The 26,840-nt window shown below is 63.7% G+C and overlaps 3 protein-coding genes across 3 annotated transcripts; 1 reads left to right on the top strand and 2 right to left on the bottom strand.

Annotated features, from left to right (window-relative positions):
• Positions 1-4,238: 4,238 nt before the first annotated feature.
• Positions 4,239-6,079, top strand: FAM110A (family with sequence similarity 110 member A). The gene has a single exon (XM_030503113.1). The coding sequence runs from the start codon at positions 4,327-4,329 to the stop codon at positions 5,377-5,379; it is 1,053 nt and encodes a 350-aa protein (XP_030358973.1). The 5' UTR covers positions 4,239-4,326; the 3' UTR covers positions 5,380-6,079.
• Positions 6,080-8,079: 2,000 nt separating this feature from the next.
• On the bottom strand, positions 8,080-17,016 carry ANGPT4 (angiopoietin 4). Its single transcript, XM_030503088.1, has 9 exons — positions 16,462-17,016; positions 12,648-12,794; positions 12,354-12,475; positions 11,828-12,060; positions 11,369-11,484; positions 10,816-10,917; positions 10,556-10,722; positions 9,773-9,903; positions 8,080-9,684 (listed from the first exon to the last, which is right to left on the bottom strand). The coding sequence occupies exons 1-9, from the start codon at positions 16,783-16,785 to the stop codon at positions 9,524-9,526; spliced, it is 1,503 nt and encodes a 500-aa protein (XP_030358948.1). The 5' UTR covers positions 16,786-17,016; the 3' UTR covers positions 8,080-9,523.
• A 1,953-nt stretch (positions 17,017-18,969) lies between these two features.
• On the bottom strand, positions 18,970-26,319 carry RSPO4 (R-spondin 4). Its single transcript, XM_030503133.1, has 5 exons — positions 25,740-26,319; positions 22,619-22,807; positions 22,250-22,393; positions 21,969-22,154; positions 18,970-19,226 (listed from the first exon to the last, which is right to left on the bottom strand). Exons 1-5 carry the CDS (start codon positions 25,816-25,818, stop codon positions 19,153-19,155), a joined length of 672 nt encoding a protein of 223 aa, XP_030358993.1. The 5' UTR covers positions 25,819-26,319; the 3' UTR covers positions 18,970-19,152.
• Between the last annotated feature and the right edge of the window lie 521 nt (positions 26,320-26,840).

Genomic DNA, 26,840 nt, shown 5'->3' with positions numbered 1-26,840 from the left:
CCATTTGCATCCCATTTCCATGTGAAAGGAGCAGGTCAAGTTGAAAGTTGAAAGGCTGGTGGGGGGCTGCAGGGAAGGGGCCACTGCTGGAGGTGAGACCCCGACAAAAGGGCCGGCTCCCCAGGGCCCGGCGCTCGCCCGGCCACGGGCTGCGGCCCCGGCCCCGCCGGCAGCCGCCATCTGCATGTCCTTGCCACCGCCACCGCGCAGACAAAGGCCTCGTGCCCGGCGTGTCCCCATCTGTCACCTTCCGGCTCCTGGCCCCGAGCTGCTGCCTGCAGAGACGTGTGGGGAGAGCGAGGTGCAGGCAGCATCCTTCCCTCTGCCCATGGGGAGCAGAGCAAGGCAGTGCTGGGCCCAGCAAGAGCATCCCCATTGAGCCCCCAAGTCACAGAACCCCAGACTGGTTTGGGTTGAAGGGACCTTAAAGCTCCTCCAGCTCCAACCCCTGCCCCGGGCAGGGACACCTTCCACTGGAGCAGGTTGCTCCAAGCCCCTGTGTCCAACCTGGCCTTGAACACTGCCAGGGATGGGGCAGCCACAGCTTCTCTGGGCACCCTGTGCCAGTGCCTCAGCACCCTCACAGGGAAGAGCTTCTGCCTTAGATCCAACCTAAATCTCCCCTGTTTCAGTTTAAACCCATTTCCCCTTGTCCTATCGCCACAGTCCCTGATGAAGATGCTCCTGCCTGGCAGAGCTGCTCTGCAGAGCCCTCAGCTCAGGGGAAACTGAGGCAGGAGCAGGCTGCCCTGAGTCAGGGCACATGGCAGAGGGGTTATTTTCCCACTACAAAGCCGGGCACAGCCTTGGTGTGCCAAGGGGATGTAATTAACCACCAGGAATTAGCACCTACCAAGAAGAGGGGTTGGGGGGCTCCTGGCTCTGAGGTGCCTGTGCCTGGGGCTGCCCCGAGCCCTGGCACCCGCAGCCGCCTCCACCCAGCACTTCCAGCAAGGATTTGGCCTCTGAGCTTGTTTTCTGCTCCTTGAAGGCTGTGTTTAGTTCCTGGAAATCCTGGAAGTGACACGTGGGAGGCTCAGCTCCGAGCGCCTGTGGGAGGTGAGAGCGAAGCCAGCGCCAGCACCCGCCTGTCCCTCTGTCCCCAAGCACAGGATCACAGAACCACAGACTGGTTTGGGTTGGAAAGGACCTTAAAGCTCCTCCAGCTCCTACCCCCTGCCACGGGCAGGGACACCTCACACCAGAGCGGGTTGTTCCAAGCCCTGTCCAGCCGGGCCGGGTGTTGTCAGAGGTGCTGGGGAGTGCTCCTGCTGCCGGCTGCCTTCCCAAAACCCGTCCTGGGATGCTCCCAGGAAGGGTGAGGCTCCAACGCCCTGCTCCAGGAGCACCCAACGTGCCCGGGCAGCCCCCTGCACCCGCTGCTGCACCCTGTGCGGGCTTGGTGCCCATGGGGGGGCTCAGCCCATCCAGGTGGGTGCTTGGGCAGTGTTTTTCCAGCCAGGATCGTTGTGTGGATCCGCCTTTGCCGTTGCCCAGGCTCAGGGCAGCCCTGTGGCACTCAGACGCTGTTCTCCATGTGCTTCACTCAGCTCGTTGCTCTCCGCCCGCTCCTTGTCTTGCTTCCAAGAGCAGTTTGAAAAGCACTCAGCTCTACCCGAGCTCAGTGCCAAACACTCGGCTCCTCACCGCGGGAGATGCCCGAACCATGGCACCCAGAGCCACCCCAGGGCTGGGTTCAGGCCAGCAGGGCCCACAGGCTTGGTGACCCCGCTCCGGTCCATCACCTCCCTTCACGCTGTCCGGGTTGTTTTCCTGCATTTGGAGTTCATTACAGAGGGCTGCTGCTGGGTTCATAGGGAAACAAGGCGAGTTTTCCAAGTCGGAGCAGGCCCTGCCGGCTGGCTGTGCCGGCGGGGAGCCAGGCAGGGAATCTTCCCACCTCCCTGAATCCCTGCCAGGGCATCAGGACCCTTTGCCTGCAGTGGGCAGGGAACATCCAGAGGTGATTTGGCTTTGGCAGTGGGAGCACCTCAGGCCGTGCACCCCCATCCAGCACCGCGGCTGAACCGGCACCACGCCGGGACATTGCCGTGTCCCATCACACTGCGTGACGCAGCCTGGCATGGAGGATGCCCCGTGGTTTTAATCCCATGTGAGCTCGTCCTCGCCCAGCACTGACTCAGCAGGAGCAGCCGCGGTGCAGAGCAGCTCCCGTGGGAGAAGGGGAGGACGTGGCTGGAGATCACGACACGCAGGGACATCGGGACACCCCGGACGAGTGCAGGGAGCAGCACTGTGGCGGCTGAGCCGTGCCGAGGAGGCTCCCACGTCACAGGGCCCATCCAGGTGGGTGCTGGAGGTGGTGCTGGTCCTGTGCCAGCGGGATCGCCCGGTGAGGGGAGGAACAGCCTCACATCTCCCAGCATGGCTCCCTGGAACCACTGTCTGGGTCATCCCATTTGCCAAGTGAGCCCGGTTGTGCTGCCCACACCGGGAGGGACTGGAGCTGGGGCCATGGCTGGGCATCACCCGGCAGGAGCGGGGTTCTCAGCCCTGGCATTTGGATCCCCATGCTCTGGCCGGGCTGGGGGCATGCGATAACGTCGCTGTGTTTTGGGGTGTTCGGAGGGTGGCTCAGCTCAGCTCAGCTCGGTGCAGCCTGGCTCAGCTCGGCCATGCCAGGGCAGGCGGCTCAGCACCGCAGGAATGCGGAGCAGCAGGTTGTGCCCGGCTGGGCCGTCCTTGCTGGCCAGACAGGGAGGGGACCCCACGCTGCCCACATGGCTGTGCTGGGGACCCTGTGTCCTCCTCCCTGTGCCACAAGAGCCGTCCCATGGCTCTGCCCGGGTGCTGAGCCACTGGCACTGAGCTGAGCTCCGCAGCACCCAATGTGGAGACGTGTCCCTGCTTCACCTGCCCGGGGGGGGCACGTCTGCACCTTCTGCCAAGCCGAGGACTTGTGCATGGTCCCCATTGGGGTGCTGATGCCGACTCGCTGGTGCATGTGGCTCAGCGCGGCCGTGCCGCGGTGCTGTGGGTGCCTGCGCTGGCTCCGGCCGCCCGCGGTGACGCTGGGACGGGCCCTGGGTGGCACCCAGGAAGTTGTTGTACCGGGAAGCGGTGACGGGGACGGCAGCCGCTGGGGCCACCGCGGGAGGGACCGCGGCCACGGCACCGCTGCTCCCGGTGAGTGCCGGGGCTGTCACCAGCGTGGGGTTACCTGTGCCCCGAGCTGGGAACCCCCGTGCTGGGGTTCTTAGAGCAGCTCAGGAATGGGGGGGCAGATCCGACCCCATGTGCCCCCCGCCGCTGCCTGAGCCCCTCTCTGTGTTGGGCCCCCTCTGGCTGTGCCCCCCCTTAGGCAAGGACGTTGGTGGCAGCAGGGCAGGGGGCTGCAGCGGGGTTCAGGGCTGGTTTGGACCCCTCCATGCCGCTATGGGCGCGCCGGTGCCTGCTGCAACCATTGGGGCGGGCGGTTGTGCTTGTTGGGGTTGGCAGGGGCCCAGGGACGTGGGGTGTGCGGGGCCCCAGCGCCGCTCCCGGCACACCTCGGATGGGGAGGATCAGGTGGAAACCCCCGGTGGTGTGTTCCAGAGGGATCCAGGGTGGGAGCAGGGAGCCTGGGAATGGAGAGCAGGGGGAGCAGAGCCCCAGAGCCCCCAGCCTGGCAGGGTGGTGGGTGAGAGGGGTGGGTGATGCACCCCTGGACATGGGGGATGCTCCCCTGGGAGTAGGTGATGCTCCCCTTGGCATGGGCAGTGCACCCCTTGATGTGGGTGTTGCACCCCTTGATGCAGGTGATGCACCCCTGGGCATGGGCAATGCACCCCTGCGAGTAGGAGATGCACCCTTGGGTGCAGGCAATGCATCCTTTGATGTGGGTGATGCACCCTTGGGCATGGGAGATGCACCCCTTGATGCAGGTGATGCACCCCTGGGCGCAGGCGATGCAGGCAGAGCATTGCTGAGGGGTGCTGGTCCAAACCACCTCTCTCCATCCTGGCCTCGCTCCCTGGGGTGCCCCTTGCTACAGTTGGGGCTCCCTCCCCGCCGGCCCCATTGGCCCGGGTGCGGTTTGAAGCAGGCTGGCTGCGCCGATTGGCCGCGCGCGGTGTCGGGGAGGCCGCGGTGGCGGCGGAGGCGTGGTTCCTGCCTTCAAATAGCAGCCCGGCGCTGCCGGCGCAGACAGTGCGGCACCGCACACAGCCCGGGCAGCCTTTGTCTGCGGTGGGGCCGGGGGCCGGGCAGGGGCTGGGCCGGCAGCGCCACCACGCTCACTCCAGCCCCTCTTCGCAGCCGCCGGCACGTGAGCCCATCGCTGTGGGTGCCGGGCGCCCACCCGGTGCCGCGGTGCCAGCGCCAAGGATGCCCGTCGAGGCGCTGCAGGCTGGCGACGCCATGAAGGGGGTGCCGGTGCCGGCGCCCTTCACCTCGGCCATGCCCATCCGCATCCTCCGCAAGGGCCCGGCTTATTTCCGCCGTGGTGCTGAGCCGGGTGCCGGGAAGCCCAGCGCGGTGGAGAGGCTGGAGGCCGACAAGGCCAAGTACGTGAAGAGCCAGCGGGTCGCCAGCACCAAGCAGGAGCCGGTGAAGCCGCCGCTGCTCAAGCAGCCCCTCTTCACACCGGGGGTGCGCCGGGCTGTGCTCACCCCCAGCCGCAGGGCACCGCCGGGGCCGCGCTGCGCCGAGTCTGGGGGCACCAAGACCTGCCTTGACCTGGAGATTCTCAACAACCTCATCAACCTCTGCGACAGCCCCTTCCCCAAGGCGGAGAACCCGCTGGGCAGGGACTGCAAGTGGAGGGCGGAGGTGCCGGCGCCGCGGTGCAGTGGGGCGGATGGTGCTGGCAAACCACCGGAGAGCCCCATTGCCACCAAGCCCCCCGGCAGCGTGGCCGTGCGGAGGGTGGACGTGCGTCCCTGCGGGCCTCCGCGGGGGCCGGTGACACCGATGACACCAGTGACACCAGTGACACCAGTGACACCGGTACCTGCATCCCCCATCCCCGGTGCGCTGCCGGCGACCCCGGCACGGAGCTCGCCCGCCCGCCCCGAGAGCGCGCGCCGGCAGCCGGTGCTGCACCGCTCCAAGTCGGACCTGAGCGACCGTCTCTCGCGGGCCACCGCCGACCTGGAGCGCTTCTTCAACTACTGCGGCCTGGACCCCGAGGAGGTGCAGGACATGGGCGCCGAGCACTTCGCCCGCGCCAGCTCCGACATCGTGTCCCTCAAGTTCCACAGCGTGAGCACGGCCAGCTCGGAGGGCGGCCGCTCGCCGCCCAGCGCCGCCACGCCGGAGGGGCGCCCGCCCGAGCGCGTCCCCTACGGCATCTCCGTCATCGAGCGCAACGCCCGTGTCATCAAGTGGCTGTACGGGCTGCGCCAGGCCAGGGAGCACCAGCAGGTCTCCAACGTGTAGCAGTGCCGCGGTGGTGATGGGCACCGGGATGGGTTGCTCATGGAAGGCAGGGATGGACATGGAGAAGCAGGAACCTCTCGGTGGGGACAGGACCCTTGAACTCAGCCGCTCTTTGCTTCCCTGTCCCTGTGCCACAGTGGTTGGTGTGGTGGCCGGGCATCCATCCCACTGGCTCTGGCTCCATCAGACCCTTGTGCCACCACTGGAGAGCCAGGTCACTACGACTCCATGGCAGGGCAAAGGACACTCATGTCCGTGGGTGCATGGCGGGTCCCCAACACCTTCCCATTGCCCACTTCCATGGGAGCCTGTGTGTGGTCACCCTGCCTGCCCTGCTCCTCGCCTGCACCCATGGGTGGGGGATAAGGAGCTGGTCCCCCCTGCACAGAGCCCCCTGAGGGGGCCACGCTGCCCGAGGTGGGGGCTGTATCCTGGGGACCCCCATTTTAATGGTCTGGGAGGAGCTGAGTGCTTCGTGGGGTGAGTGCAAATGTGACCCCCCCTCTTTGAGCAGCCCAGGGCTCTGTGTGTGTGTGAGTGTTTGTGAGTGCCCACGTCCCCTCCCGGGACACGTCTGCTATTTATGACGATGACAGTTGTTGGTCTTTTCCTCATTTCTACTGTTTTTCCTGATGTTTGATCTGTAAATAATGATAACAACAACAATGCAGATGGTTTTATTAAATCTCTGTGCTTTGGATGCTGTGTGCGCTGCTGTCTCTCGAGGAGCTGAGTCAGGATGGGGCAGGGACCCTCAGGGTACCCATGGTGGAGGTTGGGATGGGGCTGGGACCCTCAGGGTGCTCACCCTGGTGCCGGGTGCTGGTGGGAGCACTGGTGCTGTGCTGTGCCGTGGCGTGCCAGCGCGGGGCCTGGCGGGCACGGCGCAGCAGCGGTTGGTTCTGGCAGGTCCTGGCAGAGCCCTGGCCGGCGGGATTCCCCTCTGTGCCGCAGCCAGCACCGCGCCGACCGTGCAGCCTCCCGTGGGGCTTGGCCGAGCCCCGGCTGCTCGGGGATGGCGAGATGGGGCGGCGATAGCAGGGACCTCCGAGGCAGGCTCAGGATGAAAGTCGGCGCAGGGAGAGCTTTGAAGATGAAAAGTGCCTGGGTGTTACCCCCGGGGTGCCCCCCGCAGCCTCCCAGCACCACGGGTGCTCCCTGCGCCTGGGAGGTCCCCCCGCTCCGTGCCAGGCAGGTGGGTGGCTGCAGGGGAAGGTGGCACCAAGGCCACCAGCGCCTGCACCCCGGAGACCCTGCCTGGACAGCGGCCCTGCTGCTGCCTCCCCGCAGCTCCAGCTGCTGTTTGGGGCCATGGCTACAAGCGGCTCCATGTGCCGGGAGCCAGCCTGCCGGGCATGGGTGCTGCTCGGTGAATGCCATGTGTGTGGCAGCGGCGACAGGCCAGGTCCAGCCCCATGGCTGTAGGCTTCATTTCTGAAGGGGTCAGAGCTGCTGCTGCTCCAGCAAGTGCTGTCAGGGCAGCATCAGGGCTCCTCTTGACCAGGGCTTCCATCCAGCACTTAGGGTCCCCAAAAGAGCCCTCATGGGGATGAAGTGTTTCCCCCTCCATCCTGGCTCCTACCCTGTGAGTGTCTGCCCAGAGACACTGCCCAGGGTGCAGGATCCATCCAGCTCCTGTTGGGATACAGGCAGGTCCGGCTGCTTGGAACATGGTGGTGGTGTGCAGATTGTGGGGTGCAGATTGTGGTGGCAAGTTGTGGTGGGTAGCACATGGTGGGCAGGATGTGGTGATGGCATCTGGCCCATGAGTCAGGCTGACAAATCAGGCTGGGGAGGAAGCACACACTTAAGGGATCCTTAATGATGGCATGTGGGGCACGAGGAGCTGGAAGCCTGGGGGTGATGGGGACCCCGGGCACCCGCTTGGAGCCGGGATTCACCGTTGGGAAAGCTCATTGGGAAGCGGCCGCGGCTGCACCGGCTGCGCTGCCGGATTCCTCAGCCCGGCGTGGCCCAGGGCTTGGTCTAAATTTGATGCTACTGCCAAGGACGGGGGGGACCCACTGGCCCCTCGGCTTGACTCCAGCATCCCACCACCTGCGTGTCCATCCAGAGCCCTGTGTGCTCCTGTGTGCATACACGTGCATGTGTACATGCATGCTTATGGGCATGCATGCTTGTGTGAACATGGGTTTATGTGCACCTGATTGTGTGCATGCGTGTCTGCGTGCATGCATAGGAGGAGCCGTGTTCTCGAGGTGGAAGCCTTCATCTGACCCTGCACCCATGGGACTGCGGCATGAATCCCTGGCACAGGCGCATTAAGGCGATGTGTATCCCCCCGGGAATGCCCCTGCCTTGCTGGGGACAGCAGGACGGCCCCAGCGCTCCCTATCACTTTCCATAGCAGCTGCCTCTTGATGGCTCCGGTTTCGGTGGGAGCTGCAGCTGATCCTGTCTGTTATTCCTATGGAGCAGGGATGGCCGGGACGGGGTGTCCATCACCCTCACCCCTGCGTGCTGCAGTCTCCCATGTGCGCCCATGTGCAGCGAGATGGACAACGCCAGCAGCACCCCGGGGTAGGGACCACCCCATCCTCCTGGCTCCCAGCCCCAGCCATGCGGAGGGCCATGGCCTGCGGCTGTACCGTGCCGGTTGCCTCCTGCAGCGCCGCTCGCTCCCGGCATCCCCCCTCCCTCTGTTTTCCATCTTGTCATTATCCCGCCCTGATGAGCATCTTCGGGAAGCGCCAACGACATCACGTGCTTTAATCACAGTTAATTAGCGCGTGCTGAGGGCAGCGTGAACGGAGCCTCCCCCCCTGCTGCCGGGTGTCACCGGTGCCAGCACCCTGCCAGCGGGTCCCACTGTCCCGACGGGCAGGACAGCGCCTGGGTCCCTTACCCTGCTGTGGGGTACTGGCTCTGTCCCCCACGATGGGCGGAATGGGGTTTGGTGGCAGCAAACTCGGCTCTGTGAGGTCTCTGCTGTCACCCACCCAGCAAGGGGTGAACAGGACCTGTTTTGGAGAGCCTGGGTGTTGTGGAGGCAGGTGTCACCGCTGCCACCAGTCCCCAGGGCTTGGGTACCAGTGGGAAAGGTGACCTGGGGATGCAGTGGAGCACCCAGAGGTGAGGATGCTGTGGGGAGCTGCCACTGGGTTGTGAGGGGCATCTAGTGGCAATGGGGCTGAAGGGGCTGAGGACAACGGGGGGACAAGGACACTTGCATAAGGGTGACAGGGAAAAGCTGTGACCAGGTGTCACTGAGCCCTGTCCTGCGCGCTCACCCATGCACCGAGCTGAGCAGAGCTCAGGGTCCCCTGGGGTTGCCCAGGGTCCATCTGTCCTGCCCTGTTGTTGAATCAGGGGGATGGGTCCCTGCAGGGACCTCCCCACTTACTCCCCCTTCCAGACACTTGGAAAATAAATATCTCTTAGTACAAAAATAAATGGCTCCAGCCCCAACTGCGGCAGCTCCCGGGGCAGCTCTGGGGACCCTGATGCTGCTGCTCCGTACCCTGCACCCCCGGCTGCTCCCCAAAGCGCCCTCAGCGTGGCTTTGCTGTCTCAGGGCACCCACAGTGAGGGGTCTCATTTCCTGCATCCCCATCTCCTCCCATCCCTGCCCCAGCTCAGACACCCCCAAACCTGCCCCCAGGATCCTTCCCATCCCCTTCTACCCCTCAGCCCCATCTCAAACCACCCACCCACAACCCCTCAACCCCATCCCAGGGCTCTGCCAGCCCCCTCCATCAGAAGGATCCCCATCCCCTCCAGCTCCCCTGATCCCGCGGGGAAAGTGGGACAGTGGGAGCTTTGCAATGCCCGAAGAAAGAAAAGGCAAAGCCCTGGCATGCCTCGGAGCCTGGCTGCGTGTGCGGGGGGTCCTGGTGGGTCTCGGACCCCCATCCTGGGGCAAAAACCAGAGTCCCAGCATAAGGATGGAGAGAGAAGTGAGGAGGGGTCTGGTGGTTCACATCAGAGCCCCCCACGCCAGCTCCTGCAGCACCAGAGCCCCCCATTGCTGCCTCCAGCACAGCCACGGTGCCGCTGCTGATGCTCAGGCTCCAGGAAGATGGGATAAACAAGAGTGGAAAAGAGAGCTGAGGGACAGCTCCCGGGAGGGCTCAGTGTCCCCAAACCATCCCTTGTCCCGGTGCCCCCCCTCCGGGCTGAGGCGCTAGAAGCCGGCGGGCCGGATGAGCATGCGGGTGCCCTTCAGGGAGTAGCTGGGCCCCTGGAAGTGGTGCCAGCGGATGCCGTTGAGCTTGCGGATGTTGTGCCGTGCCGGGTAGTAGATGCCGTTCAGGTTGGAGAGCCCACAAGCATCGAACCACCAGCCTGTGAGGAGGGAGCGGGGTGGGAGGGTGGCATCCCATGGGGAGCACCCATGGGTGCTGCATGGGGGTCTCCCTCCACCTCCGCTCACCTCCTGACAGCATCTGCGCGCACTTGCAGAGGCAGTTGTCGTTGTCGGCGTCGCGGGTGCTGAAGCGGGTGCCCTGCAGTGCCAAGCCGCTCTGCTGCCCCGCTGTGCCACTGTAGTCCTGCAGCGACAGCCTGCAGCATGTGTGGGCATGGACCATCAGTGATGGACACTGGGGGGTCACAGAGCCCCCCAGCCCTGCTCTAGGGGGTTGAGGGACATGGGATGCCACCAACGGAGCAAGGAATGGCACAGAGAGATGCAGGCAGAGATCCTGCAGCTCCAGCTTGGCCTGGGTCTGATGGGTTGGGGTCCACAAGGGTGGGGGTCATGCTATGCTTGGGATTGGGATCATAGACTCAAACTGTTTTGGGTTGGAAGGAACCTTCAAGCTCATCCAGTTCCAGCCCCCTGCCACGGGCAGGGACACCTTCCACTGGAGCAGGTTGCTCCAAGCCCCTGTGTCCAACCTGGCCTTGAACACTGCCAGGGATGGGGCAGCCACAGCTTCTCTGGGCACCCTGTGCCAGCGCCTCAGCACCCTCACAGGGAAGAGCTTCTGCCTCAGAGCTCATCTCAATCTGACAGGAGCCCGGGGAGAGAAGAAGGAGTGGGTGGCACAGCGATGCCCTTGGAACCTGGGGTTCTGCTGAGCCATAACCCCACCAGGACATCCCACTGATGCCCGGTATGATTCTGTACCCCCCGGGGCACTGCAGCCACCCTCGCCCCTGGCCACTGCAGGGCAGCAGGGGACAGGCAGTGCTGGAGGTGTCTCTCTCCTACCTGTAGAGCTGCCGCTCGCTCCCCAGCTGGAATTTCCCGTAGTGGGCATAGACCTGGCCGCCCTCCCAGTCCCGCAGCTCCACACGCAGGGCGTAGGGGGCCTGGCTCGTCAGGAGGTGCACGGCCTCGTTACCCAGCCAGTACTCACCCGCAGCATCCCCAAACCCCTGCAGGAGCAGTGGGGCAGGTGAGTGCAGGATGCCCGGGGTGTGCCCGGGGTGTGCCCGGGGTGTCCCCCCGCTCCCCGGGCACACACAGACCTGTTTGTACTCCCTCCAGCTCCTCTGGAAGCTCAGGCTGCCGTTGGCACGAAGCTGGATGACGGTCCAGCCGCCTCGGTCCGTCTCCATGTCACAGTATGCCTGCAGCGGGGAGAGCCGGGATGGGCTGCAGGGTGGGCAGCTCGGCATGAGTGCTGCATGGGCCTGTATGGGTGCTGCATGGGTGCTGCATGGGTGCTGCAGCTTGCTGAGGGGTCTGTGCAAGCCTTGCCTTCACCCAGAAGCTCCTCCCTTCACCCCCTCTGCAACCTCAGCCCCTCCAGCCAGATGGGATTGGGATCATAGAACCATACAATGGATTGGGTTGAAGGTACCTTAAAGCTCCTCCAGCTCCAACCCCTGCCACGGGCAGGGACACCTTCCACTAGAGCAGGTTGCTCCAAGCCCCTGTGTCCAACCTGGCCTTGAACACTGCCAGGGATGGGGTGCAACTGGGATAGCAGCGCTGGTCTCGTGTCAGTGTGCGCTGGGTGCACTGGGTTGGCAGCACCCCAGGGTGCTGTGCTGGGACCCCTCACCGGGCCACACTCACCTTTTTGGGCTCGCTGAGGTTGGCGATGTGGAGCGTGTAGACGCCGCTGGCGCGGATGCCGGCCCGGCGCACCTCGGCACAGTCCTGGAACTGCTGCTCCTGCCCCGGCAGCGCGGCTGCGGCAGAGGCACGGTGAGACAGCGGGAACCCGGCTGGTCCCACAGCCCCGCCTGGCTCTGCTGCTCTCCCCCCGCCCTTTGGTGCTTTTGTGCCCATGGGTTGTTTCTCCTCCTTCTGCTCCACCTCCCCAGGGCTGTGCCGGGGCTTTTGCCATGGTTGGGGCCACAGACTCTCCCCGGGGAGCTTGAAGCTGCTCTTTGGATGCAATGCAGAGCTCGCTTTTGGGGTGAAATCACAGCGCAGGGGCTGGCACAGTGCCCTGGCGCCCTCCTGGGAGGATGAGGAGCTCTCCCGCTGCCTGTGCCCTGCCCGCACCCTGCCCGCACGCTCCCATCTCACCTCTGCCCTGGGAGACGAGGCGCACCAGGCTCTGCACGGACTCGAGGAGCTGGAGCTGCTGGCGCTGGAGCAGGCTGGCGTTGGCACTGGCGGCCAGCAGCGACTTCTCCAGCTCCTCGATGGTGCCGCTCTGCCGGCTCACCAGCCGCTGCAGCTTCTCCTTCTCGGAGCGGGCCCCTGCCAGCTCCTCCTGGTGCTTCGTCTCCATCTCCAGCACCCGCACTTCCAGGATGCTGGAAGAGGGAGGCAGTGGTGATGCCAAGCAGACCCAGCCCCATCTGTGGTACCCTGGCACATCAGCGGGGACCCAGAGCTGTCCCATCCCCTGCAGCACCCACCAAATCACACCCCACTTGGCACCTCTGGGATATGCTTAGCAAGGGGAAAACAAAGCCAAAGGGGCTGTGTGACCCCAGCCAGCCCCTGAGTGAGTTTAACACCCCCAAAGTGCAGCCACACTCCTGGGACGGGAGACACCAGCTGGGGTCTGGGTGCTGTGGGGGTCCCCGAGCCCCCCAAGCCCTACTTGTTCTTGTTCTGCAGCTTGTGGATCTCGTTGGTCTGCAGCAGGAGCTGCTTCTCCAGCTTGGTTGTGGACAGCGAGTTCTCCTGTAGCTGCATCTCGATGCGCAACGTCTGGTTCAGCACCTGCTCCGGGAGCACCAGTGTGAGCACCCGCGGCCACAGCACGTTGTCCTCGGTGTCACCGAGCCCCGGTGCATTAACCATGCACCTCCTCGGGGGATCACCCTGCTTTACAGACACCGTGCTCCTCGTCATGGCCCCGGGGGCTGTGGGGGCCGGGGGGCACGCGCCGTACCTGGGCCTCCACGTCGGTGAGCTTGCGGCTCTGCGCGGCGCTCTGGTTGAGGAGGCTGCTGCCGATCTCCAGCATGGTGGCGGTCTGGTTCTGCACCGCTGTCTGCGCCACCTCCGGCTTCATGCCCGTCTGGATGTAGCTCTCCAGCTGCGGAGGGGAGCAGGGACATGGTGCGTTATCTGGGAATACCGCTGGGTGCTCCCTGGCACAGCCCCATGCACATCCCAGGGAGGGTTCCAGCGTGGCACAACCCATCTCCAGGCCCTTGGAAGCTTATCAGAGGACAGATTGAGCTGCCCATGGGCTGTGCTGCTGGGGGGGAGCCCCTCTGGGCACCGGCTGCCAAGATTCCTTGGACTTGGCACAGGGTTGTGTGTGCCCGGGTCTGCTGGCAAGCTAGGATGGCTTGGAAAAGTGTGTCCAGCATCAGCTGCCAACCCCAGGCACTGGATTCCCATGGCTGGGAATGTGGAGGATGGGGCCACCACTGGCCGGAGGAGGTGGGTGTCCATCACCCGGTGTTGCCCCGCCACAGGGAAGTGCTTGGGGCTGGGAAGAAGCCGCTGTGGACACAGCTGAGCTGTCGCTTCCTCTTTCCCAGCCCGCGGGGAGCCGCTTTTCCCAAAGGCCTTTTCTATTCCTGGCAGCCCCACCATGAGGTTCCCATTCGGCTGCGGGGGGACACGGGGCCCTGGCGGGGGCTGCGGGGAGCGGAAGGGGTTGCACTGCCCACGCTGGGAACACAACCCCACGCTGGGATCCCCCCAAGATCCTGCTCCCATCGCTGCATCCCGGTGCGGCTCACTGGATCATGGGCCCGGCAGCACTGGCAGGGTGGGATGCTGCTGCCGGGATGCTTGGCACAGGAGCGGGGCCGGCAGCGGGCCAGGGCGCAGGACTCTGCTCTGCACTTGTTTGCGCATGATGAAATCGCAGTGAGGCCCCATTCCCTCCTTCCCAGAACCAGGGAGCAGCGGAACCATCACCCCACTGCGAGCACCCATGGCAGGCAGGAGGGTCCCAGCGCTGGGCATCCCATCCAGCACCTCCTGCACCCCGATCCCGGGGGATCTTCCCTTGGAGAACATGCTCATGAGGAGGAAGCGGGGAAAGGTCGGAGAGTCACGTCTGGAAAACATTTCCCCGAGCTGAGTGATTGCTGGAGAGTTTCCCTTTAACCACGTCGTTAATCTTGTTGCTTCACAGGCTCGGGGAGGCCTTTCCTCCCTCCCCTTTCGCTTTACTGGTTTTTTTCCCTATTAAATAAACATATCTCGGAGCTCCGGGGCAGAACATACCCGTGGAAAAGGTCAGGCTGGCACGGGGAGGGCTGAGCCGGACACAGAGCCCCCGCTCCCGGCCCCAGCGTCAGCCTGGGAGCAGCAGGGGCTGGGGGGGGGCACAGTGACCCTGACCATGGGTGGCACTGGGGATCCAAATGGGCTCTGTGCAGAGCACAGGGAACCCGGGATTGTCCCCCCTTCACCCCATGGGTACGGAGGTGATCTGGGCTCCTCTGGGCTCAGACAGGTCCCACCGGCCTCATTCCTCCCCGAGGAGAGCAGAGGTGCTGTGGATCACCCCAAAACGCTGCCCTGGAGCAGGAGGGGCCCCAGCCACCCCACAGTCCCGGTGCTGGGGACCTGTTGCCCAGGGCTGGATGATCCTGTGCTGCCCTTCTTACAGCCATATCCCTCCACTGTCCCCGTCCCCATCTGCACTGGTATTTCCAACCATTCAACAAGCTTGGGGGGTCCAGAGGTGGGGGGAACTCCCCATCTGCTGTCTGCACCCCTGCCAGGGTGACCAGCACCAGCTCTGGTGCCACTGGGGACCTCATCCTGCCCCAAGCCCCCACCAGACCCAGTGGCACCATCAAATGTTTGTGTTAGAACTAAAATGAAATCCTCCTGAGTCGGGAACAGCCAACGGGACAGGGAGGAGAAGCCACACGTCCTCATGCGGTGGGTCCTGACCACGTCCCTGTCCCTCCCCACCATGGGGACTGCATGTGGGAGGATGGACCAGCACCCCAGTGCCGTGTATGGGGCTCCTGGGAGTGCCTGAGGGGGCCTGGTTGCCCAGCATGACCCCCAGCACCCAGCCAGGCTCCCTGGGTCAGGACACAGCAGACGGGGATGCGACGTTCACAATCCATCCCCAAACCCGATACCTCCTTTGAGCCCTGGGTTGTTTGTTCAGGCCTGGAGCCCAACCAAAACAAGCCTCCCTGGGCAGCTCGGGTGGATTGGGAATGCCGAGGAACAACAGCAAAAACAGCGCTGTGGGCTGCTTCTGAACGGAGAGGGGCGTGCTGCGGGGTGCAGTGGGATGGTGGGATGGCGTGGGGTGGGATGGGGTGGGATGATGGGATGCATATCGGCTGCCCAGTGCCCCACTGCTTTGTGCTCCTTTGGGCTGCGGTGTGGAGCATCGCCGCCCACAGCTGCCCAGATGTGCAGCCCCACATCTGTAGGGGCTGCTCCAGGGCAGGGTTATGTGCACTTGTGGTGGGATCCCCAGCCCCCTGCCTTGCTCAGCTATGCCTAAAGTTTGTCCTCACCCCAAGAGATGCTCGGAGCTGGCCTGGACATTCAGGGCACAGGAATGCCAGGGAGCAGGGACCCCAGAGCACAGGGATCCCAAGGCAGGGACCCCAGGCACAGGAGACCCAGCAGGTCCCGCAGTGGTGGAGAGTCACTGGCTGGGTGGTGACAGGCTCTGCTGGTCCCCCTGTGACAGCTCGGGCTGGCTTTCATGGCTCAGCATTTCCCAGCTTTTGAGGAATTTGTCATCTGGGATGGATGAGGGAACAGCCCTGCACGTCCCTGCTGCCCGCCCTGTGCCCCATGGCCAGGAGAGGCTCCTGGGCCACCCCTGGGACCCTCACTTGGTGCATTCAGCCCCAGCCTGAGCGCTGCTGCCTGGCATCATCCAGGAAATCAGGGTGCAAAGGCACCCAGGTCCCATTGCATCCACCACCAGGACATGGATGCGGCCATGCTGGCGATGCCATTGGGCTGGAGGGTCAGTGACAGCCAGGACAAGCCACGTGCCCTCTTGTCAGGACAAGCACCCAGGGTGCTGGTGCTGCTGCCGTGTCCTGTGGGATGAGCCGCCGGGAGCTATTCCTGGGTCTGATGCAGGCGCCCGCTCGGCCACAGACGGGGCTCCATCAGTGCTTGAGCTCTCCGGAAGGAAACGCTGCTTCCTGCTTCCAGTCCATGGGGATGGGGAGAGATGGGGTGGAGCACCCCCATGGGCACCCCACTGCACCCCAATCTGCACCCACTAACCTGTCACAGGGACACAGGGAGCCACGGGTCCCACTCAAAGTCTCACCAAGTGCCAGGAGCTTTTGCAAAGCCCGTAAGTGGGAAAATTATGAAGCTGGAGGGGTTTTCGTGCCCCCCCTGCACTTAGGTCCCTCTCTGTGTTGCCTGCCAACACCCTTTCCAAGAGCTTTCCAGCATCCTGACCCAGAACAGGGAGCGCTGAGCCCCACGGCATGCCCAGCCCTGGTGGGACCACGATGAGCCATGGGTGGCAGTGGGATACAGCCGCAGCGGCAAGCACCCATGAGCTGCAGCACCCGTGAGCTGCAGCATTCACACTGCAGCATCCACAGCACCCTTAGCACCCCTTAGCACCCACCCCCTCCAAAGAATCAGTGCCTGATGCAAACAGATTGCAGACCTGGCAAGAGACCCCCATGCACCCATCTCTGCTTCCAGCAGCCTGCAGCAGGCAGCCGGTGTGAGGATGCTGCACCCATGGGCGCTGCGGGCAGACCCCCCCCATCCCCTCATCGTACCTTCAGCAGCCACTGGGTGCTGTTCTCCAGGACGCTCTCGAGGTGCCGCAGGCGCTGGGCCGCGCGGTGGCCGCCGTGCGCGGTGCGGGCCGGCGAGTCCCGCTGCAGCAGCGCGTTGGCCGGGCCGGGGGCAGCAGCGGCGGCGGCAGCGCAGGGCGCGGGGTCGGCCTCGGGCAGCACGAAGGTGTAGCTGCAGTGCCCGTGCTGCACCCGGTGGGAGCGCCGGCGGCTGCCCCCGTCGAGCGCCCGGCGCTGCGCCCCGGCCCCGCACAGCGCCGTCGTGGCACAGGTCAGCGCCATGAGGCCGAGGCTCAGCGCCCGCATCGTGCCGCTTGGCACCGGCTGGGAGCGGGACGCGGTGGCCGGGGATGCTGGTTGCTGCCGGGATGGGTCAGTGGGCGCTCGCCGCCGAGCAGAAGCGCTGCAGTTTTAGCATTTCCTCCCTCGGAGCCGGCTCCGGCCTTTTATCGGCGGGGGGAGAGGGGAAAAAAACCAAACGCGGAATGAAAACAAGAGAAAAAACCCTGTTTGAAAACAATTCTGTGTCTTTTTGCTCCCCTCCGAGCCCACTGCGGGCAGATCAAGTTTCACACGTGATCGCTGCATGCCTCGCACACACACACACGCACACGCACACGCATGCAGCCCCCGTCCCTCCCCCGGCCACACGCACCCGTCACACCCCCCCCCCCCGGCCGTTCTCTGTCAGCTCATTGCACCTCCCAGCACCACCACCCACCATCTAGCCCCGGCACCATGTGAGCCCCCCCTCCAAGCGGTACCCGGTGGGTCCCAGCACCCCCAGGGCACCCCCATCCCGGCAGCAGAGCTCCCTCCCTGCATCCCGGCTATTTATAACATCGGATGGAGCCAGGCCTGGATTTGGCCGCGGGATGAGCCCGTGGGGACCAGGATGGGGGCTGTGTCCCAGGCGGAACTTGGCAGGACCTGGCCAGACCCTGTGCAGGGCTTGGGGTGCCCAAACCCCAGACTGGGGGTCCACTGGGGGACCCCCCTAGCACTGGGGTCACCGTGGCTGCCAGCTTATGTGCTGGGATAGATCTATGGTGGGTCACCCAGAAGGGGAGAATGACCCCAGTGGGGATGCCTGGGCACCTCAGCAGAGAGTGTTTTCTCCCAGCATGGGGGGCACACAGGTGTCCCCACAGCCATGGAGCTGGAGAATGGACCCTGCTGCCATCCCGATCCCTGTGGGATGGCCGGGAATGCTGCGAGCCCAGTGCTGGAGCAGCATGTGGGAGCACTGCCTGCTCAGTGCTGCCCCGGTGAGTGGGATGCTCCAGACCCCTCCAAGGGAAATGCGGGAGCTGCCGTGGGACCAGTGGCTGCGGTTGTGCCTTCACAGTGACTGGATTACATGGCTGTGAACCTGTTGCTCTCACTTCATTAACAACCAGCTGGATGAGGCCCTCGGTGCTTCTCGGTGGTGGAGCTGAGCCTGGGATACCTGCGGGCAGCATTCCCAGTGAGGCGCTTCCTGCTGGCTCCAGCACCGAGTGATGCTGGGGATGCTTTAAGTAACAACGTTAAAGTCTTTCCCCAGTCTCCCCCCAGCGCCTGGGGCCAGGGCAGGGTCCTGGCGACACGTTCCCATCCTCATGGCAATGGCTCCTCCTGGGAATGGGGAATCCGGGGGGCAGCGGCGCGCCGGAGGTTTAGTGCATTTATTTGAGATGAAGCGAACAGCTCCGGGGCTGGCTCGATGCTGACACCCGTGCCCTCACCCTGAAGGGTCTGTGCGGCCCCGCACCCCACTGCCAGACCTTGGGATGGGGGCTTGGACCCGACACACCCCCAAATGCAGAGGTGCCTGAGGCTGGGGCAGCAACATGAGCAAACACATGTTGAACACGCTGATAGAGCCCTTATGGACACGCAGCAGTGAGTTCTGGAGGCGATACGAGTGTGGCAGCCAGCTTGGGGTGCATGGGCATGGCCGGGCTCAGCACCCCTGGTGATGGCTGGGATGGGGCTGCTCCCAGGGCATCCCACTGGGCAACGCTGGAGGCAGCAGCATTCCCTGCTCCAGTGGCTGCAGTTGCATCATACGTGCCCCTGTCCTGGACCAAACGTGGCTACAGCTATCCCAAGTTCCTGTGCTCACATCCAGCTGGAGGGAAAAGCTCCTCCAGCCCTTCAGGATATGGTCCATGGTCATGCCGGTGCTGAGCCCTGGGCTGGTCCTCAGTGGGGTCCCCATCCTTAGAGTTCCTCCTCCCTCTGTGATGCTGGCTGAGGATGGGGGACCTTATATGGCACCCAGAGCACCCTTGTGCAATCAGAGCATCTCCCAGCCCTGAGGGCTGATACCCAGGCAGACATCATCTTCATCAGCAGGGTCCAACCCCATCCCACCCATCTGGAGCAAGGGACAGGATGGGACAGGCTGGGGGAGAGGGAAAACCAGCAAACTGAAGGAGCCACCCCCCTCCCCAAGCCGCCGGGCATTGCTTTGGACGCTGCAAATTAGATTTTCTGAAAAGGAAATGTTTTACAGGCCATAAATTGTGTCAAAAGAAAAGGGGAGAGGGAGGAGGGGGGGAGAAAATATTGTGCAATTTTGTTGTGGATGGAAAACTGGGGTGATGTGGCTGGGGCAGCGCGGTGGGAGCCCTGGCCAGGGGCTCCGAGAGCTCCCACAGCGCTGCCCCAGCTCCGGTGCTGGAGCCGCTAAGTACCCGCCTCTGGTTCTGTCTTCGGCTTCTTCTGTCTCTTCTTGCCTTTAGTTTTGGGTTCGGTTTTCTCTGGAACAGAAAAAAGGAGAAGAAAAGGAGGGTTTGCTCATCAGGACCCGGCCTGAGCCCCATCCATGGGATGCACATCCTGCATCTTCCCTCTAGTGTTAGCACAGAACCCTTTTCCCAATTTGGGGGAAACCAGAGACCTCTCCAGCTCCCCAAACAGCAGCGTATGGGAGTCTGAGTGTTGGCAGCATGGGCAGAGGAGCACAAATGCATTGTCCCCCATCTCCCATGGCCAGACTAAATCCTGATACCCCCGAAATCTCCAGGAATGGGGAGATGCTCAGCCAACCCCGGGGGCTGCCCAGAGGTACCCCAACTTCTCTCTGAGCAAGGACTGGGGATGTTGGAGCACGATTGTGGCTGCACCAGCACCCCAAAGCTGTGCCACAGCCATGCCTGGCTCTGCCGGGGGATGCCATCCCTGTGTGGATGCTCCTTGACCTTGACCAGTGGAGCTTGGCTGCATCCCGGTAATGCCAAACTGCTGCCAGCCTGCAGGGACTCGGTGCTGGCGGTCAGGCTGTTGGTCCCCAAATCTTTGCAGATCCCAAGGGGCTCCCCAAAGCACTGGGTGAGGTGTCGGTGCTGAGACACCAAAGCAAACAGGGATACAGAAGCTCTGCTGTGCCATGGGTTCCTACGGGAAGGGGAACCCATCCTTGGGAGCAAAATGGCTGCCCAAAAATTGGGAAGCTTCAGTTCTTCTTCCACCCATGAGCTCTTCTGACTTAAAGATGGGAGATAAGAGGGTCCGGTGCCCCTCTCCCCACACATCCCCTGTGTGAGGGGCACGGGGCTGGTGACTGGCCGGTGCTGCGTGCACCAGCACCGCTGCAGCCGGTCCTTTCCAGGGCTCCGTCTCCTTTTCCTGCCCATCTCTGTTTTCCAGCTCTGATCTCCCAGACAGTTGCCACCCACCGAGGAGAGGGCACAGCACGACTGCCAAGCGTCTGGCGAGCGCGGCAGACACACAGGACAGATTTACAGCAGCGTGAGGGGTTTGTGCCTCGGCCAAGCGCGGATGCTTCTCCCTTCCAGCTGCCCGCGGCCGGCTTAGAAGTGGTGGCACAAATCTCTCATCACACGCTCGGGTCCCGCTGCCTTCCCCGGCTCGCCCGGGCTGGGGGTGTCTCGGCTGCATCCAGTGAACTCGTCGTCCTCTTCCAGCATCTGGATCCCATAACCAGCGCTCGGCCGGGCAGGCGGGAGCCTGGGAGCGAGGGCAGGGGACACCAAGCACCCAGCCTGGTGATGCCGAGCACCAAGGGGTTGCCCTCTCCTGCCTCCTGGCTGGGGCAATGGGGCTGCTTGTGGGGCACTGACGGTTCCCCTCTGCCTTCCTGGGGCTAGATCTGCCTTGGGAGCTAATCCCAGAGAGCACCTTTGAGGAGCCCTGCCATTCCCTGAGCCCATCACCTCATGGACAGGAGGCCAAGTGCTTTTACAGGGTGCTGTTGCCTTCTCAGTCACCTCACAAATGAGGTGCTTCTGGAACGCTGGCATGGCATTCCCTGCTTCCAGGACAAGGCTCGGAGCTGCAACACCCAGCACCCCGCTGCTGGACACTGTGCTCCGGAGCAGCCTGTCCCGCCACGCCACAACTGCTGCATCAAACTGTCACCAGCTCGTTGGGTCCAGAGACAGAGCAGACCAGCAGGGAGGGGAATGTCCCCCAAATCGATGCCACCTGGCACCCCAAGGCTGCGGGCCGGGGAAGGAAATCGGCTCCTCTGTGCTGTCAGCAGTAAAACGTTATTTACGATTGATAGTGCTGGGATGAAGCTGCTCTTCTGGCTCCACGGCCCCAGCCCTAGCACGCACGTCTTGTCATTGCCCCCATTGCTCCATCCTCGTTCTGGTCCCTGCGGCACTGCCACGAAGGCGGTGCCGGCCGGCACGTCCCACGGCACAGCGTGAGCCCGCGGCTCCGGCCCGCCAACCGCTGCGGCTCAGATCTCCTGCCAGGCCCGGCACATCCGTATCTCATGCAATCCCCCTTTCTGCCAGTTGCGAAGGGGAGATTTATTAGAACGGCTTCGGTCCAGCCGGTTGCATCCAAAAATGACATCAGCCGCCTCCTTGTTCCCATCGCCAGCCACGGGCCCGCATGGCCCCAGCACCAGGGATGGGACTTGGGAGCTGTGTTGGGGAGCCCTGTGCTGGGGAGCTCAGTGCCGAGGAGCCCCCAGCCCATGGGATGTGGTGCTGCCACAGTGGGAGAAGGCGCAGGAGCAGAGACTAACATCTGGCTGGGTGAGCCATGGAGAAGAACCCTGCCCTGGGGTGTCTCCCAAGGTTTTGGCCATCAGAAATCCCCTGAGTGATGCCCTTCAGCTTTATGAGCATTTTGGGGGCTCAGAGGGTTTTGGAGGAACCTCCCCTTGTTGTTCTCAACCCTCCTTATCCACAATTGTGGTGCAGAAAGCCCCGGCCATGCTTTCCCCTTTCCTTGGCAGCCTCATTCCATCACAGAGACTCCCACCAGCGCCTATCCCAGCCCAGCAGTGGACGGAGACACAGGCCGGTGCCAGGAGCTGCCGGTGGGAGCAGCCAGCGCAGCGCTGCCGCAGGGGTCCCCCCAGCCCCACAGCCAGCACCAGCGCCGGGGCTGCTCAGCACATGTGCCTGCGACAGCGGCGTTCTCCAGAACTCCAGATACAGCCACCGGCCGCAGGATGCCGGTGGTGACAGCGGGGCTGTGGGGTGGGATGTGGGGCGGGCTGCCCGCGATGCGGTGCTCACCTCCTGGGCAATGCTTCCTCATGCGGCACTTGCGCGTCTCCAGCAGCGCGGGGCAGGCGGCTCCCTCCTCCGGAGCGGCCCCCGACACCTCCCGGACCCGCGTCTCCACTCCCCACTTGCAGCCGCAGGTCCGGCTCTCGTGGGTGCAGGCGCTCCACTCGCTCCACGGGCCCGGCTCGCACGTCTCTGTGCGGGGAGAGGGGCGTAGAATGGGGACAGTGACCACACAGCACCGGGCATCACCCCAGGGACCATGGGGATGGGGTGCGGATGCTCCTTACCTTGGCACTCGCGGGTGCCGGGCTGCGCTGTGGTGCTGGGGGGGCACTGCCGAAAGCACTGGCCCTTGTGCAAGTAAAACTTGTCTTTGCACTTCATGCAGAAGTCTCTGCTGAAGCAGCTCTCGCAGCTCGGAGACCTGCACTCTGCGAGAAGGAGGGATGCTCAGCCGGGAGAGCCCGGAGCCGGCAGCCCCGGTACCCACCAGGGACCCAGAGCCCTTTGGAAACCTGTGGGATCCAGGATGGCAGAAAGGGAAGAAGCCCCATGGCCCGGCTGCCACCAGCTCTGTGCCACCATCCATCACCCTTCCCATGGCACTGGGACCCGCAGGGGGACACCGGGAAGACTGGGGGGACCCCGGGACGTACTCGTGCATCTGTTGACCTCCAGTCCCCGCACGCCGAAGTAGCCGGGGGGGCAGGTGTGGACGCACACCCCGAACTGGCGGATGCCGTCCCTCCAGATGAGCAGGAAGAGCCGGTGGTGGCACGTGATGCAGCCGTTGTCCTCGGAGCACAGGACGCAGCCCGTGCAGTTCTCCAGCAGGCCGGCGCTCACTGCGGGGACACATGTGCATGGATGGCATGGCCGAGGTGCCAGGGAGGGTCCCAGCCCCATGGCAGCCCCTCTCCGACCCATAGGTGTGACAGCGCTGTCCTCTTCCCCTGCAAACACCTCCCCATCTCCCTCTGCTCCCCAAATCCCCATTGTCTACCCGGCTGGAAGCATGGGAATGCGCAAATCCATCGCTCCCCACTGCTTGGGCATCACCCCCTCCATCACCCCAGGATCCAGGGCTGAGGGTTCACCCTACACCCAGCCTGAGCCCTGCCCCTGCACCAGCCATCCGCATCCCGTGGGAAGCATCCTAACGGGAGCTAAACAACAGCTCCACAACAGCTCTGTCAGTAGAAATATGCTCTGACCTGGATTAATTAGTTGATGCCTGTTAAGTGTCAGGGGACAAAGGGATTTTGGAAACACTCAAGAGGAGCCGAGATAAGGATCTGTCTGGTTGCTCAAGAGCCTCTGCCGCCTCCTTGGCTGCCTCTGCAGTGCTCCTGACCTGCATGAGGGCAGCAGGCCCCACGGTGGGCTCTGCTCCCAGTGAGGGCGGGTGCCAGCCCCCCCAGCCTGCAGCTCCAGCAGGGCCCATGGAGATCCTGCCAACGGCTCCTCCTGGATCCCAGTGCCAGAGAAATGCAGCCCGGAGAGATGCTCCCAGCACGGATCTGAGTAGCTACTGAGGGCTACTGGCCCTTTTAACTCCCCAGGCTGGCTGGGCATCTCCATAAGGGGCCAGCACGGGTGGCTGACATCTCTGCTGTGTTGGGAAGCATTTGCTCGGCTCTAGCACCTCTGGATACTCCTGAGCAAAGGCTCCTGTTGTGCAGCAGAGACAGAGCCAGCACCAGGCTCCATCTGCCAGCACATCTTTGGCTTTAAGATGGTTTTTTTGCACGTAGCAAAGGTCTAAAGGCAGAAGCAGATCCCAGCGCCTGTGGTTGGGACAGGGGAGGCTGATGTGGACCCCTGGGTCTGAGCTCTGGGAGGGACCTGCCCTGGATAACTCCAGTCCCCGCAGAGCTGAGCCAAAGGAGCCAGATATGGGTTTCATCCCCGGGAGCGATGCCCAGCACTGATCCTCTCTGACCCCAAGAGCTGACAGCAGCAGCAGCCCCATGGCTGCGGTGGCCGGGGCAGGGGGGCTGATGGCAAAGGCAAGAGGTGCTGGGGAAGCCACAAGAAATGCTGGGAGCTGCCTCAATGTCCCTGGCACAACTTCCCCTGGTATAAGCCGCTGGTGCAGTGGTGCCATGTATCTGTCCCCATATGGCTCATCCCTGTCCCCTCCCTGTGGCACAGGGGCCTGAACAGTGGCAGTGGCCATGAGGCTTCGTTAGTGCCGCGTCTGCTGGGAGCGCACTAACGAAGCACCTTGGATCCATTAAGTTGTTATGGTCTCCGTTACATATTTACCAAACGCTGACAACATTTGTGTTCCTGGCTGCAGCCGGAGCGGCTTCCCTGGAGATTTCCCAGGGATTTACGAGCTTCTTTCCCTTCCCTCGCTCCTTTTGATGATTTTTTTCTTTGCCGCTCTCTTTCCAACCCCCATCCAGGGCAGGGGAGGTGGGAGCCCTGCGAGGCTTTAGAAATAGCCCCGGGGTGTGGAGCTTGGGAAGGCTTGGCCAGACAGATCCTGCTCCTTGGCACCACAAGCCTCAGAAATGCCGGCATGGCACGTGCCACTGTGCCGGCAGCAACACCAGGGAGCTGCTGGATGGCTCTGCCATATAATGGGATGTGCCATGTATGGAATGTGGCTCACACTGAAAACAGAGGACTAGGGAAATTAGGGATACCCCTGCCCACCAGCGACTGCAGACCCGGTGTGCTGGACATCAGAAGGACATCGCCCATCACTGCCCAGTTCTGCTGCCATGGGCTTTGTTGGCATCGGGAAGCTCCCGGGCACTGCACTGCCCAGACCAACCCTCCAGGGCAGCAGAGCTCATGGGGGCAGCTCCTGGCAGCAGTGGGGTGGTTGTGGGGAGCTGCAGCATCCCTTGGGGCTCTGGGAGACTGTGCCTGCCCTTCTACACTGGTTATACCAGGAGATGTAAGATGTGTTTGAGGTGTGGAGCCATGGCCAGACCCCTAGGCACTGCCAGGGCCTGAGGCTCCCGTGCATCCCATAGCATGAGGCTGCTCAGCATCAACCATTGCCCTGCAGCACCCTGAGCCCGGCTCAATGCCAATCAGGCATCAGCCACCCACAAAATCACACTCACCTGCTGCCTCTGTGCATCTTTAACATGCAACAACTACAAGGAATACTGTCCGGGCTCCAGCCCCCTGCTCCTGGTCCCTACCCTGGCACACACCGGTTCCAAACCCAAGCTGCTCCTGGCACAGAGCTGAGCATCATCTCTGGCCCTGCTCCCCACAGCCGCTGACTCTGCCTGGCAAAGGGACACAAGCCAGTGCCCAAAGGAGAGTGCATGTGCCTTGGCACAGCCCTGGCACACACCCTGCCCTCGCCCTGGCGCTGAGCAGCAGCTTGGCTGGTGCAAGGGACAGGCAGTGCCTGCAATGGCTCTCAGCATCCCTCCAGGATGTTCACCCTGTTCTGTACCATCCCCACCATGCCTGGCTCTTCTGCAGCTTGCACTGCCAGTCCCTGCACCAGCCACTGTCTCCTGTCCCTTGCCCCAAGGACAGGGCTGGCATTGGGCTGGCAATGCCACGGGGCAGCACTTTGCCTTCTCCACATGCCTCTGTGTCAGCCCCATCCCATGCCCCAGGAGAGAACGCAGCCGGTGTCCAACGGGCCCTGAGGGGCTGGGTTGGGGGATGCTGGTTCCCAGCTCCTTCCAGCTTCACCCCTCCGGCAGCTCCGGCGCTGGCAGAGGAGGTCACTGTCCCCATGTCCCTGAGCCACCCGCGGTACCTGAGCGGGACGATCCGGCCGCGCACGCACCATACCTTGCTTCTTCCATCGGTTCTGCGTGAGCATTTCCATGGAGCTGATGAATAACAGCAACATGAATATTATCCACTGCATCTGGGCAGGAGGCGTTTCGGGCAGGGAAGGAATCAAATCATCCAAGCGGCTGCGGGCTCGTCGCCTCCCGCCGGCGCCAGCCGAGGGGCGCTGGGAAGGAGGGAGGGAGGAGAACGGCTCCGGGCTCACTCCATCCCACCGCGGTGCTGCCGCGCTTTAAGGGAGAATGAGCCGGGTGGGCAGGGGCTCATGGTGGTGGGACAGCGCCGGCTGCTCCGGGGAGCTCTGCCTTTATACCCGGTGCCAGCCCCCCCCGCCTTGTATCCCCCCCTTCAATATAACACTAAGAACCCCCCCTCCAGCAACCACAGAGCCGCTCGCAAGCAAACCGGCTGCAGAGCCCGCAGCCGCGGCCCGGACCCGTCCCGTTGCCCCGCCGCGCTCCGACTGTGCCGCTGCCATCCCCGCGCCGGGGCCACGCCGGACCCCTGTGATTTTGGGGGGGCGGAGCCAGGCGGTGACGCTGCCTCAGACAGCCCCCCCGGCTCAGCCCCCGGCTCCCGAGCCCGGCCGGGAGCTGTGGTGGGGCTCCGGTGGCTCCAGCTTCTCTGGCTCTGGATCCGCCCTTTGCTGTCCCAGGGCTGCAGCTGACTCTGATTTATCTGAGTGCCTCCGAACTCACTCACTTCCCTCCGAGCTGCCGGGGATGAGCTGAGCCCAGCTGAGCTGAGTTGAGCTGGGCCCAGCTGAATTGAGCTGCATTGGGACAAGCTGAGCTATGCCAAGCCAAGCTGGGCCACGCTAAACTGAGCTGCACTGAACCGAGCTGAGCCAAGCTGAGCTCTTCTTGGCCCCTCTCATCCTTGCCCCATACAGTGCTCCCCAAAACCCACCCCAGGAGCACTCAGTGCTCCCCAAAACCCACCCCAGGAGCACTCAGTGCTCCCAAAAACCCACCCCAAGAACACTCAGTGTGCACAGGGGGTGCAGGACAGGGGGGGAAGGGGCTTGTCTCCAACACTTTGGTCACCAGGTACCTGTAGGTGAGCCTTGGTGCCAGTCCTGGCAGCTCCATGTGCTCA

This window comes from Strigops habroptila, chromosome 13, assembly GCF_004027225.2.
Source record: "Strigops habroptila isolate Jane chromosome 13, bStrHab1.2.pri, whole genome shotgun sequence".
Classification (NCBI taxonomy): domain Eukaryota; kingdom Metazoa; phylum Chordata; class Aves; order Psittaciformes; family Psittacidae; genus Strigops; species Strigops habroptila.
This window is presented reverse-complemented; position numbering and strand designations above follow the sequence as displayed.

Bases quoted from the DNA above. Each gene is read 5' to 3' on its own strand.
- ANGPT4 (XM_030503088.1), bottom strand. From the start codon at position 16,785: ATGCGGGCGCTGAGCCTCGGCCTCATGGCGCTGACCTGTGCCACGACG. The intron at 12,795-16,461 runs GTACGATGAGGG...TCCCCTCCGCAG, and splicing joins GCACCCAGTGGCTGCTGAAG to CTGGAGAGCTACATCCAGAC. The intron at 10,918-11,368 runs GTGAGTGTGGCC...TCCCCGCTGCAG, and splicing joins ACCTCAGCGAGCCCAAAAAG to GCATACTGTGACATGGAGAC.
- RSPO4 (XM_030503133.1), bottom strand. From the start codon at position 25,818: ATGCAGTGGATAATATTCATGTTGCTGTTATTCATCAGCTCCATGGAA. The intron at 22,394-22,618 runs GTACGTCCCGGG...TCCTTCTCGCAG, and splicing joins GGAGGTCAACAGATGCACGA to AGTGCAGGTCTCCGAGCTGC. The intron at 19,227-21,968 runs GTGAGCACCGCA...TTTCTGTTCCAG, and splicing joins GAGGAAGCATTGCCCAGGAG to AGAAAACCGAACCCAAAACT.
- FAM110A (XM_030503113.1), top strand. From the start codon at position 4,327: ATGCCCGTCGAGGCGCTGCAGGCTGGCGACGCCATGAAGGGGGTGCCG.